At 37.0% G+C, this 14161-nt stretch overlaps 1 protein-coding gene and 1 pseudogene across 10 annotated transcripts in view; one reads left to right on the plus strand and one right to left on the minus strand.

Moving 5' to 3' along the window:
* NAALADL2 (N-acetylated alpha-linked acidic dipeptidase like 2) overlaps positions 1 to 14161 on the minus strand; it is a 1341335-nt gene that overhangs the window by 58931 nt on the left and 1268243 nt on the right. For all 10 annotated transcript variants that reach the window (XM_078432146.1, XM_078432147.1, XM_078432148.1 and 7 more), the window contains one exon: positions 2591 to 2684. In XM_078432146.1, the coding sequence (XP_078288272.1) occupies positions 2591 to 2684 (94 nt within the window). The remainder of the gene's footprint in view (positions 1 to 2590; positions 2685 to 14161) is intronic.
* Positions 9652 to 14161, plus strand: part of LOC132684108 (NADH dehydrogenase [ubiquinone] 1 alpha subcomplex subunit 12 pseudogene) — a 90880-nt pseudogene continuing 86370 nt past the window's right edge.

Consider the following 14161-nt stretch of genomic DNA (forward strand, 5'->3'; position numbering starts at 1 on the left):
AGTCTGGCCCACATTTTTCTGAGTGAAAGTAGCAAGGAAACCCAAGGAGTTTCACATCAAAAGAAACAAAACTCAAAAAAAACCAATAACCAAAGAAAAAGTTCTTTACCTATAGCAGAAGCAGACCAATATACCAGCAAGAAGCCAAAATACTCCTGGCTCATCTGACTGAGCAACTTGATTTTGGGAGCTGTTCATCTAGACTTGGTAGCATCAGGCTGCAGTGGAAATCTTTGTAGAACGACTGTAGCTTTCCCCCCAACCCCGTTGTACTGACATGCTTCAGATATAACTATTAAAGAAAGGATTATTAACCTGGCCTATTTTCAGAATATTTTCTGTACCCTCTTCCTTTAACCTAAAACCTGGCTCTTCCATAATGATACTGCTTAGGCCCCAGCCCTCTTAGGTGTGGTTCCTTCTCTCTTATGCTTTGTACCACTAGCCCTAGAAACACACTAGGAGGTATCACTGCTTAGGTATACTGCTTAGGCCCCAGCCCTCTTAGGTGTGGTTCCTTCTCTCTTATGCTTTGTACCACTAGCCCTAGAAACACACTAGGAGGTATCACTGCTCATTCTTTGAAGATTTTGGCTCCTGGTTTAGTCACTTCCTCTTACAAGAATACTTCGATCTGAATTCTTGGCAATTTCAATACCCACATACTCTAGACTCTCCTTTCCTTAGCCTCTTTTCTTCTGGTGATTGCTTATCCCACTTCCATGGTCATGTCCTCTCCTGAACGCTGTCTTTACCAATATCTGAACTCTTTGTATGATCACATTTTTAATAATCCCATTTGCTGGCCAGCAGCAAATGAGTCTTTTTAGCTCACTCAATTCTTTGATCTCACCATGAAGTAGTATTTATTGATCCTCCTTCCATTCTGTTCCCCCTCCTTTCCTTCATTTCCTCATTTTTATTCCATACCCAGTTTAGATACTTTGATCCACCCTCATGAGTGCTCCTGTGCACATACTCTCAGTTTTAACTTATCTAGGTCATTGTCCCTCTCTCATTAGAGCTCTAGCCTGATTAAATCCAACTATGTCAGTTCTATATCTGAATCACCAACTGAAGGCTGAATAATTGTACTGACTTATCTCATTAAAAATATATTTCTTGGGACACCTGGATAGCTCAGTTAGTTAAGCATCTGATTCTTGATTTTGCCTCAGGTCATGATCTCATGGTTCGTGAGATCGAGCCCTGTCTCGGGCTCTGTGCTGGCAGTGAGAAACCTCTCTCTCTCTCTCCCTCTCTCTCTGCCCTTGCTCTGCTTACACGTGTGCATGCATGTGCTCTCTCTCAAAATAAACGAATACATATATATATATATATATATATATATATATATATATATACACGTATATATACGTATACGTATATACACATATATATATATACACACATATATATACACACACATATATATATATTTCTTCTGAGCTCCAATGCTGCCCAAAATATAGGCATACCTCATTTTGTTGTACTTTGTTTTACTGATTTTCACAGATAGTACATTTCTTAAAATTGAAGGTTTGTGGCAACTCTGCATCAAGCAAATCTAAGATAGAAACTTGACAAAAGTGGAAAATACGGAAACCATATAGAGACCAACCTAAATATATCAAAAACAGAGCAATCCGAGGCTACTTCATATAGGAACAAATAACCCTAAACAGCTCAAGTGCTTTTAGGGTTTTACAGCCAATATAATAAAAGTCATAAGAATCACTGAGGGAGGAAAAATTGTGTCATAGTATTCTTCAGGTTAAGAAGCAATCCCAGTAGTCAAAATTAAAAAAAAAAAAAGGAATTAAATTTTCAGAAACTTGAAATATTTGGCTGTTAAGAATAAATCATTTTCTAAGAAAGAAAAAGAATAATCCATTTTGTAAGGATTACTGCTTAGGTACTTAGATAAAATAGTGAATTTTGTATTGAGAAGTTTATGTCTAAAAATCACACATAAATATCTGTCAATAAGATGTGTGACTCAAAAAGGAGGAGGGTGCATTCTTTAATTACAATACTGGCTTTGTATTTGGTTAATACAGAAAAATTATAAGCCTTGTTGAAAGATTTGTATGTAGATAAAGGGGAAATGAAGGTAATTATTAGAATTCTGCAGAAAGAGATCTATTCAAACATGAAGGGATTGAAATAGAAACTATGGAGATAATTCTCTTCTTGTCACCCTTAATCTAGGATGAGCCAACACTTTAGTGAAATGAAATGGGGCCCATACTTCAGAAATTAATCCCAAAGATTGGTTTGGGTTGGCTTGATTTGGATTGATTTTGATTTGAATTGATTGAATTTTAGATACAAACTTACTTACCTACTTACTTATTTATTTGGGAAAATACCTAAACTATATTTTTGCCATGCGGAAAATGATAACAGAAGTTTGAAATTACAAATCTCATATTTCTTCTAAGCCCTTCTCATGATAATCCTCTCTAAGAAGGGAGTCACTGCATTGCCATAGCTAATAACATAGCATATATTTTTATCCATTGCTTGTTAAAAATTAGTTGAACCATCTTTCACTTGCTAAAATTACTGTAATTAAAAGAAAAATTACCTTTAAGACTGTTTTGAACTTCTATAGCTATATCAAGAGCATTAAAGGGCAGAACTGGTTCATTGGCAATTTGCAAAATCACTTCTCCCGAGAGCTGAAAGAAAAAAAAAGATGGCAGCATTCAGTTTGAAGGGTTTTTGATTTGTTTGTTTTTCATTACTTCATGCATTCTTATATAACCACGGTAGTAAAACACATAGGGGAAAATATACTTTTATAAGATATCTTTTCCTTTTAAACTCTTTTTTCTTTTCTTTTCTATAAAAAAAGAAAAAAACCCTCATGGTATTTTTCATGTCTCAAAATAGTATGAAGGAATATAAAATTTTCCTCCTTTTTAAGCTAAAATATTAAGAAATATTGCCTTAATTGAAGAACTTGTAATATTTAAACTTAAAAAAAATTCCTTATAAAGCAGTTCAGAAAGTCACACAATAAAACAAAGAATAAAGAGAAATATAACTGAAAATCAATATTTGGTTATTAGACTAAGTAAAACTCCAAATAAAATTAATGATCCATTTATTTCATTTAAAATATAATTTAACCTGAACAAACTGATGGTTACCAGAGAGGAGATCGTTGGGGGTGGGCGGGAATGGGTGAAATAGATGATGGGGATTAAAGAATGCACTTGTTCTGATGAGCACCAGATGTTGTATGTAAGTATCGACTCACTAAATTGTACACCTGAAACTAATATTACAGTGTTGGTTAACTAACTGAAATTTAAATACAAACTTAAGAAAAGAATAAAATGCAGTGCTGTTTTCATTTGGAACTAGAAAAATATATAATTTAGTCCAAAAAATTCCATTAAAATCTTAGTTACTGTTTTCCTTAATGCTTTATTTGATTTCTAATTACTTTTCCAAAATGTATCAAAACCAGTATCATGTATATATCTCTGAGGTCAATGTTTAAGTTGAGTTAAAATAATTTTAATGGTATCCCCAAAACTCATACCTGGAATTTTCATACATGCACATCGCCCCTCTCCCCGCACCCGCATCATATTCCAAAACTATGTTTGGACACCAACACATGTACTACAGCTGAACTAGCATCTGCTTCATAGACTGAACAAGTCAAATGCATTCATATACATCTCAAAGGAACTTAGGGCTGGCTGTAAATGCCATTGTTACTCTCCCTCTCTCTAAACTGATATTGAATATTTACCTAGGCTTAACAAATGTCCCTTCATCTCTTATAACCCTGAATCTTTCACACAGGGAAATGTGGCTGTGTTGATGTTATTAACGTACTATGAAATGTTGTTAGTAAATGAAAATATTGTCCTGAAATTACACGGGGGAAAATAGCACACTAACTTGAGACATTATAGAACACGTAAAAGAGACAACTTACAAGGAAGATATGATGTTAGATATTCAAATCTACATATCCAACAAGGGTCAAATTCCATTTAATATTTTAAAGTTATAATTCCCAGTTGTTTGCACAATTCATATCATGATAAAAATACAATTCAATTTTATCTTCTTCTAAATACTTGGAGAAAGACATCTCTTAGAAATAAAGAGGGAGAAGAAAAACTTTTGATGTCCTCTTATTTCTTTGAGATATTTTTCTCCCAAATGTAGCAACCACTTATTCCCAATGCCTAAGGTTTATTTGCAGAGTTTTATCCCCAGCATGGTGATCACAAAAATCCTGGGAAACTGCCTACTCTGATTATGCTGTTTTTCAGGGGAAAAGCTTTATCTGCAGTAGGTGGATATGAATTCTGTCTCCATTCCACCTCACTACATCCAAATCATGTAAGAAATGCTGATATTTGGAAATAAATTATTTGTAAAAAGGAATTTTTAAAAAAGATTAAGAAGCATTATAGTTCCTTTTTTCAATTTGCACTGGATAATAGAAACAACAGAACAGACATGTTTTGTTTACAGTTTTGGAATCTGGAAACCACACATCATAAAAGATTAAAATGAAAGAAGGTGGAGGGAGGAGAAAGGCAACTTCACTTTTTGCTGCTGGAGAAAGTTGTTTTGTTCTATTTTAAGAGTCATCTGGCAACTCAAACAACTGGAATATAAGCTAGCCACTTTGCTATTTGTCTCAAAAAGAACCTGACAACAAATACTGGGACTTTCTAAGGCACCTGGTCCATGATAGAATGTTTGGACTAAGTTGGGTTTATTTGCAGCTTCATAAGCAAGAGGGAGATTTGCGTAGGTCTTGCCATGAAGAAGAGATGAGTCACTCACACTCTTCTCATCCACTCTTTTTCAAGCAAGCCAAGGCAACATTCCCTTATATTTATATAAGGCCCCATTCTTTCCAAAGTGCTTTACACCTAAATATCTCATTCGATTATCTTGACAAACCTAGAGGCAAGTAGTGGGTAAATAAACCTTTTGTTAAAAAGGTAAGTGTATATAAGCCTTACTGTGTTCTAGTCCATGATGGTGATATAGGAGGATCCTGAATTTACCTCCTCCCATGGACACACTGAATCTATAGCTACATGCTAAAACAATTCCCTCTGGAAACAAAAACAAAAACAAAAACAAAAACAAAAACAAAAACATCTAATTGAGTGATTCCTACATATCAGGTGAATGAGAAAAAAACCCACTTTGAAATATATAAGAAAGGCTGAGACACACTCTGACCATAAACACTACCACATCACACTAACATACAATTGGGAAAAACCTCATAACTCCCAATTTCTCCCTGAGGAGAAAAGGGTTTGGATCCAACATGAAGTGCTCTAACTTTTAAGACCTCCACCTGAGGCACAGGCACCCAAAACACCTAGCCCTAAAAGCCAATGAGACTAGGATCCATAAAACCTACAAACCTATAGCAAACAAAGAAACAGCTTTTAAGGTGCTTGAGAGGACTTGTTTTGAGCCCCCAGGGCTCACTGAAGAGGTAGCAAGCCCAAAATGCCTATATCCCAGTCATCCACTGAAAGAGGTCTATTAACTTATCTTAAAAGCAACAGCCCAAGAGTCAGACTTCTAATTTAACACACATCTAAGGGCCAACTGCAATTCTCTGGAGATTGAGGAGGCTGGCAGGTGCCATTTTTGCATTCTCTCTCTGCCCTGTTCCAGGTCACCAGTGTCTCCCTGAAAGGAGCTTGAGCACATGTCTGGTGCCCAGTTTTTGTGGCTGCCTCCCAGAAGAGGCACCCTTGATTGCCTGGCTCTGATGGCCAGTGGGGCTTGACTTTTCAAGTTTGAATTCCCATAGGACTGTAGCAAACAAAGCAACACTTCTTAATCAGCTATCTCCTTAGGGCTCAGTGCAAAAAAGGGCAGAGAGAAATGCCAATCTCCCAGTCTTTCTTTGAAAGAGGACTATCTGCATACTTTAAAACTGCTGCCTAAGGGGTAGGCCTCTAATACAACATGCATCTAGGGACAGACAGATCTTCCCCAAAGAACAGGGAATCCAATAGACTTGATCTTAGCATTCTTCCTGTAGCCTGATAACAGCAATATCCTCCTGGAAGGAGTTTATATACATATATGGCACCCCAGCTTTTGCAACTGCCACCCAGGGGAAATACTCCTTGATGGCCTGGCTATGGAGGCAAGTGGAGCTTGCATTCACAAGTTTCACAGGACTGTAGCCAACAAAGAAGGACTTCTTAACTGGCTATCCCTTTAGGGTTCAGAAGACTATGGAAATGCCTGTCTCCTAGTCTTTCCTTGAAAGAGGTATATTTGCATGCTTTAAAAGGTTGCTGCCTGATGGTCTTGCTTCCAATTAGCCTGCATCTAGTTGCTGACTGAGATTCTCCCTTTTGGGACACTCACAGGTCTTGGCACATGCTCACTCAACTACTGTAAGCCAAATCACAAAGATTTAAGCAACAAGCAAGAGCTAGGACCAGGCTGAACAATGCAGTTTGCCTCCTATGTGAGACCATTCCATCAAAAATGAGAATGGCAGTTGTTTTATCTAGTGCACAGGAAGAAACACAGGGAGTGAAGAAAAGTGAAGAAACAGGGAAATATTTTCCAAATAAAGAAAAGATAAAACTCCAGGAATAGACTTTAATGAAATGGAGATATGTGATCTACCTGATAAAAAGCTCAAAATAATGGTCATAAATTTGCTCACCAAGATAAGGAGAACAATGCATAAAAAGTGAGAATTTCAATAAAGATAAATGAAATATTGAAAAAGTATAGAACAGAAATCATAGAATTGAAGAATACAATAACTGACCTGAAAAATTCAATAGAGGGGTTCAACAGCAGACTAGAATAAGCAGAAAAAAGGATTAGCAAACTCAAAGATACAAATTCCTACCATCAGGAGTATAAATAGAAAAAAAAAAAAAAGAATAAAAAAGAGTGTAGGAAGCTTAAGAGATATCATCAAACAGATCAATCCTCACATTATAGAGGTCCCAGGAGGAGAAAAGAAAGAGAAAGGGGGCAGAAAGTTTTATATATATTTTTTTAATTTGAGTATAGTTGACACACAATGCTACATTAGTTTTAGGTGTACAGCATAGTGATTCAACAACTCTATAACCTTATCCTATGCTCACAAGTGTAGCTACCATCTCTCACCATACAACACTATTGCAACATCACTGACTATATTCCCTACACTGTGACTTATTAATTCTGTAACTAGAATCCTGTATCTTCCACTCCCCTTCACCCATTTTGTCCATTATCCCAATCCCCTTCCCTCTGGCAACCAGTTTGTTCTCTGTATTTATAGGTATGATTCTGCTTTTGTTTGTTTATTCATTTGTTTTATTTTTTAGATTCCAGATATGAGTGAAATCATAAGTAGTAGAAAGCTTATTTAAAGAAAAAATGGCTGAAAACTTCCCTAGCCTATAAGATCCAAATAAGACAAATCCAAAGAGAACCACACCAAAACACATTATAATTAAATTTTCAAAAGTTACAAACAAGAAGAGAATCTTAAAAGAAACAAATGAAAAACAACTTGTTCCATATAAGAGAACCTCCATAAGACCATCAGTACATTTTTCTGTAGAAACTTGGCAGGTCCTGAAAGACTGGGATAACATATTCAAAGTGCTAAAAACAAAACAAAACAAAACAAAACAAAACAAAACAACAAAAACAAAAAAGCCAACCAAGAATACTCTGCCCAGCAAATTAGTACTTCAGAATTGGAGAGATAAAGAGTTTTTCACACAAGCAAAAGCTGAAGAAGTTCACCCCCACTAGACCAGTTTTACAAGAAATGTTGAAAGGAACTCTTTAATCTGAAACAAAAGGATGATAATTAGTAATAGTAAAACATGAAAGGCTACATTTCACCAATAAAGATAAATATGTAGTTAAATCCAGAATACTCTAATTTTTAATGGTGGTGGGTAAATCACATAAATCAAGTATGAACCAAAAGACAAAAATATTAAAAATAACTACATTAAGTTTTTAATGTATATACAAGGTAAAGATGAAATTGGGCATCAAAAACATAATATGTAAGGGGTGTGGAAGTTAAAAGTATCAAGCTTTAGTATGCATTTGAATTTAAGTTGTATTCAGGTTAAAATAGATTACTATAAATATAAGATGCTTTATATACATTTCATGGTAACAACAAAGGAAAAACCTATAAGAGATACACAAAATTAAAGATAGCAACTGAAGCATACCACTAGAGAAAATCATTAAATCATAAAGGAAGAAAGCAAAAGAAAAAGAAACAAAAGAACTATAAAACAACCAGAAAATAATTAACAAAATGGCAATAATAAGTCTATGCCTATCAATAAGTACTTTAAATGTAAATTGACTAGGGACACCTGGGTGGCTCAGTCATTTAAGTGTCTGACTCTTGGTTTCAGCTCATGTCATGGTCTCCTGGTTCCTGAAACTGGCTCTTCCCTGACAGTGTAGAGCTTGCTTAGTCTTCTTTCTCTCCTTTCTCTTTACCCCTTCCTCTCTCTCTCTCTCTCTCTCTCTCTCTCTCTCTCTCTCTCAAGATAAATAAGTAAATATTTAAAAACATAAATGTAAATGGACTAAATTCTCCAATGAAAAGACATACAGTGGCTTAATGGGTAAAAACACAAGACCCAGCTCTCTGTTGCTCACAAGACATTCACTTCAGCTTTAGGAACACAACCAGCCTGTAAATGAGTGAAGAGAAAATAATAAGTTTCATGTAAATGGAAACCCAAAGAAAGCAGAGGCAGCTTAACTTATATAAAAATAGAGATGGTAACAGGAGACAAAGAAAGTCATTATATAATGATAAAGGAGTCAATCCAACAAGAGGATATAAAATTTGTAAATATTTATGCATTCAACACTGGAGCATCTAAATATATAAAGCAGGGGCACCTGGGTGGCTCACTTGGTTAATCGTCTTACTCTTGATTTTGGCTCAGATCATGATCCCAGAGTCATGGGATTGAGTCCTACATTGGGCTCTGCACTGAGCATGGAACCTGCTTGGGATTCTCTCTCTTATTCTCTTTCTCTTTCTCTTTCTCTCTCTCTCTCTCTCTCTCTCTCTCTCTCTCTCTCTCCCTCTCCCCCTCTCCCCTGCTTACATGCTTTCTCTCTCTCTCAAATAATAAAATAAAATAAAATAAAATAAAATAAAATAAAATAAAATAAAGCAAATATTAACAGACCTGAAGAGAGAAAATAGATAGCAGCAATACAGTAACAGTAGGGGGTTTTAATATCCCTTTCAACAATGGATAGCTCAGCCAGACATAAAATCCCTAATGAAACATTGGACTTAAACTAGACATTTGACCAGATGGACCTCACAGATATTTACAGAACATTCCATCCAATAGTAGCAGAATATATATTCTTCTCAAGACATATGAAACATTAGCCACCAAAAAAGTCTTAATTTAAGAAGATCAAAGTCATATCCAGCATCTTTTCTGATCACAATTGTATGAAACTAGAAATCAATGTCAAGATGAAAACTAAAATTCACAAATATGTTGAGATTTGGGGTGGCAAATTATCTCATTGGCTCAGGTGGCTGAAGTGCATGACATTGACAATTGCATGATCCTTGAAAGCAAGAGCTGTATGGGGCCCTGAATGGCTGCAAGGGCTATTGGGCTTCTCAAAGGCAAGGGAACAGGGCATATGGTGGTGGTAGCCGGAGCCGGTGGTGTGCACATATGTGGCTATGGAGCTGGCTGCAGGTGCCTGCATAGTGGCAGGGGCCAGCTTCAGGCATACACACACATTGGCAAGGGTGCTGCCCAGCAGCAGGGCCTGAGGCCAACTTTGGGTACATGAGCAGCTGCAGGACCTGGGCAATCAATGTGTACCCAGGTGGCTGCAGGGGCTAGTTGCAGGCCAATGCACTTTGGAGGCTCTGGTAACAGGAGTCAGTGTCAGCAGCACTCAGGTGTGTACTACAAGGGCTATTTGCAAGTGCCTGCAGCAGTAGAGGCCTGTGACAGGGGTCAGGACTGGCTTCAGATACAGAAGCAACTATGGAGGGTTTGGCTGTCGGCGTGTACTCATGTGGCTGCAGAGGCTAGCCATAGGTGCACACACAGTAATGGCTGGTCATACAAATTGGAACCAGCTGTGTGCACATGCATAACTACAGAGGGACTAGTTGCTGGTACACAGAGGTGCAGGCCAGTGATAGGAGTAGGGTCAGGTCCTTTGTGTAGCTATAAAAGGTTAGGGCATCTGGTCATTCATTCTGCTCTATTTTGCTTGCAATGAGAACTCTTTCTGGCTAGGCAGTTCTCTCTTGGCACTGAGCAGTGCTGACCTAGGCCACAGGATGTTGCAGGCAAAATGAAGTCGTTCTTCCTACTCTTTTTGTGTGGTTATTCACAGGTTATTTTGCTCTGCTATTTTGTTGAAACTCCTTAGGTGGGCTCCTGAGATCTCCCAGAGCTATTTTCATTCTTGGACAGCTGTCTAATTTTTATTTGTGGGAAGATGGGTGCTTGGATCTCCTGGTCTGCCATCTTGGTGACAACACACCCCTGAGCTATCTGAAATGCTATTTAATAACTTTACAATCACACCATCTTCTTAAGACCCTTATGTCCTTCTTTCTCAACTCTTCCCAGACCACCCTACCCCTGAGCAAAGGATAAAGAAAGAATGCATTGGAACAACAACAAAGTTGTTTTATAGTAGTAAAAGTCTTTAAAAAAATAAAGGATTATTATATAGAAAAATTAATTAATGAACCCACATTGCAAAGACCTTCTTCTCTCAGTAGGTAATATTGCTATTTCTAGAGTTATTGTTTTCATTGGTATCAGGCAAAATTAAATTGTTGAAAGATAATTACTAATACAGCCTTCTTCTAGATTTTAAGGGTAATAAAGGCAAATCATATTTTGCCATATAAAAGTTTCTCTCTTCAACCTAAAATAATTTTAGGTCTTTAAAGGTTTAGAAGACTGTTTTTAGAAATTTTAGAGGAAAATAAACATATAAACACACACACATGTAACTTTGGGTTAAACTTTGTAATAATATGTTGCTTTATTGCCTTGCAGAGAGGTATTTTTATACTGATTTTAGCAAAAATCTTTCCCTTATTCATCTGTCTAAAGGGAAAAAAAGATATTTATTTACAAAACTGAAAATATTTTATTTACAAAACTGAAAATATTCCTATCTACGGTAGGAATATTCCCCCCCTCAATTATTTTATCTCATTGACAAAGATGATGACTGTATTTGTAATGATTGCTTTGAATGAATTTATTTAATTTATTAACATTGGAAAAAAATAGATTTATTAAAGCAATACCAATACCATAGTTCCATAATGTATTTTTTTTAGTTACAGGTAGAGATGTTCAGTAAATATGTTATTTGTTCTATGTTTATAATTCCAAATTACAACAACCATGGTTTATGCCTTATACTTAAGCTGTAAGTTCAACTATCATTGTAGGATTGTTTTTATGTCCTTGGTCAGGGTTAGGGTGCAATATAGACCCACTCTAGAAGGTAGTGCTGTGAGATAATTATAACACCTATTTTATAGGTTAGTGTGAGAAAGAAATTGAGAGACTGAGTTGCTATGGCATGGTGTGATATAATATGACAAATAGTAGATGAATTATGAACCATCTCACTAGTATATATTGAGTTTTTTATTGCGTGATCATCGCTGTGCTACTGGGAGAAAAGAGAAATATAAGACTTACTTTCCTGATAGAGACAAGTTATATCACTTTCACAAAATTGGAAAAGAAGTTAACAGTAGAAAATTTAGTAAACATGAATCTTTTGTTTCCTAGAAAGCACCATTTTCTATTCCACTTTAAACCATACCATGGGATTCTGCCACATGTACATATTTTGGGCTCAAGATACTCGAGTGTAAAAGGGGCTAGATATTCCAGAAGAAAGTAATAAAATGAGCAAAAACCTTGAGACAGAAAGAAACACAGATTTTTAGAAAAACTTGAAGAGACCAGTGTAACTGCAGTAGAGTTCTTGGTTAGTGGAAGTAAGTTTGCATGTGGGGTATAGGGCAAGGAGTCAGAAAACCCTAAAACTCAACTAAGGTATATGGCCATGATTCAGTGATCTGTAGGGAGTCCTTCTCCATTCCCTTAATGCTCAAACCAGAGGCATTGTCTAATAAATTATGATCTGGTGAAAGTCCTCATAACATGATTTTGTGGTGCATGGTGCTATTATGTTCATCCTGAAGTGACCTGACTCTGATTTATGCCACTTTATAGTAGAAAACCCCCAACTTAGCAACAGACACTCTGTGAATAACAAACCTCGGACAGCCAGCTATGGACAAGGAGATTCAGAAATCTCCCTGGAGGTGAGCAGAGCAAGAAACAGCCTTTCAGTCCTCAGGATTACTTTCCAAAACTGATGCCAGCAGAAGAAAGAAAGCAAGGATGTACTCCTGACATACCCAGACAATTTTGCCAGCAAAAGGAGAAATTAAATGGTGCTACATGATATTGGTACAATCTATGGATACCCCTAACATGCTAAAATTCAGTTTTAAGATTCTTATTACCTGTCATCTGAAATACTCCACAAACTCCCTAATTTATCTATATGTCTGCCTCTAATCCAAGTCTCCCCATGATAGAGAGAGCTATGCATCTCTTTATTCAAAATATATTCTTATGCACCCCCCAAACAGACCTGCTGTTTTCCTTTCTACTGTTTTCTTTAGCTAGGAAAGTTGATGGTATGTGACCCTCGACTCAAAAACCTATGATCTGCCAAGTCTATTTATAGAAAACAATTACTTGAAAATAAAACTGTCTTAGAAAATCAAGGACTTCTATATATTGCCCACAACTATCAAAGTATATCACTTCAGACCAAACTCACAACACAGAAACCAGTGCACAAAACTTCCATGCCACAACTGTTCCCTTGGTGCTAACAGAGACAGTCCTGTTAAGAGTTGACATGTGATAGTCAACACTCAGTCACCTTTGAAGGGAGCTCCAGTTGTTGAAGGTTGGTTTTAGGGGTGCTTTCTGTGGAGAGGTTTTGATAAGATGTTTAGGAGGTCTGGGGGCCCCTGGGTGGCTCAGTTGGTTAAGCATCTGACTCTGGCTCACATCATGATCACAGTTGGTGAGTTCAAGCTCCACATCGGGCTCTGTGCTGACAGCTCAGAGCCTGGAGCCTGCTTTGAATTCTGTGTCTCCCTCTCTCTCTCTTTGCCCCTCTCCCACTCACACTCTGTGTCTCTCTGTCTCTCAAAAAATAAACATTACAAAAAAATTTTGTAAAGGATGTTTAGGAGGTCAGGCAAAGACCTGTGTTTACTGTTCCGTACACATACTCATGAAGTTCAATAGTAGTAGGAGAGAGGGATAGGAAAGTTGCTGTGGCATTCCTAATGTTTCAAAATTCCACCCTTTCCTCCTTAAGATTTCAAAGACATTAAAATAGTTTGATGAAGTGAGGTCATCTCAAATGAAGTTACCTGGTAGCAAAGGATTTCAAAAATCATTGAAGAATTCCAAAAGCTACTGGGAGGGAAATTCATTTTAAGGAGGAGAAGGATTTTAACCAGGCAAAATATATGGTATATTTGGTTCCTAAAACTTGAGGCTATTATTAGGAACTCCCTGTGACAGATCCTGTCTGGATCATGGGCCTTGGACAGAGAAAGTATGTGTGAACTTAAAGACCTATGATAAGCAAACAGTGGTAAAACTTGGGAACCCAGCATCATTCAGTGGGATGCCCGTAGATACATACTGCTGGAGGAGAGAGAATCCTTTTCTCTCCAGTACCCTGAGAAACTGCTGTTTCAGTCATCACCTTGCCCCCTACAACTACTAAGGGCTGAGCATGAATTCTGGGACATCTAGTTTGAGGGCTGGCCTGTGCTTTCACTACAGACTGTCTGCACCTGAAGATCATGCAAAAACTCTTTGCATCCCTGGGGACAATGAGGGCAAATTGATGGACTATGGCATAAAGAGAAGGTGGCATAAACAGGGTATGTCTCCACAGTAATTTAATTTGATTATTAAATAGATGGGCATTTTTTTTTTTTTTTTTGACACACACTAACCACCTGCAAATGCCAGGACATTAAAGAACTAGGAAGACAACCCCT

Source organism: Panthera onca, chromosome C2, assembly GCF_046562875.1.
Source record: "Panthera onca isolate mPanOnc1 chromosome C2, mPanOnc1 haplotype 2, whole genome shotgun sequence".
Taxonomy (NCBI): domain Eukaryota; kingdom Metazoa; phylum Chordata; class Mammalia; order Carnivora; family Felidae; genus Panthera; species Panthera onca.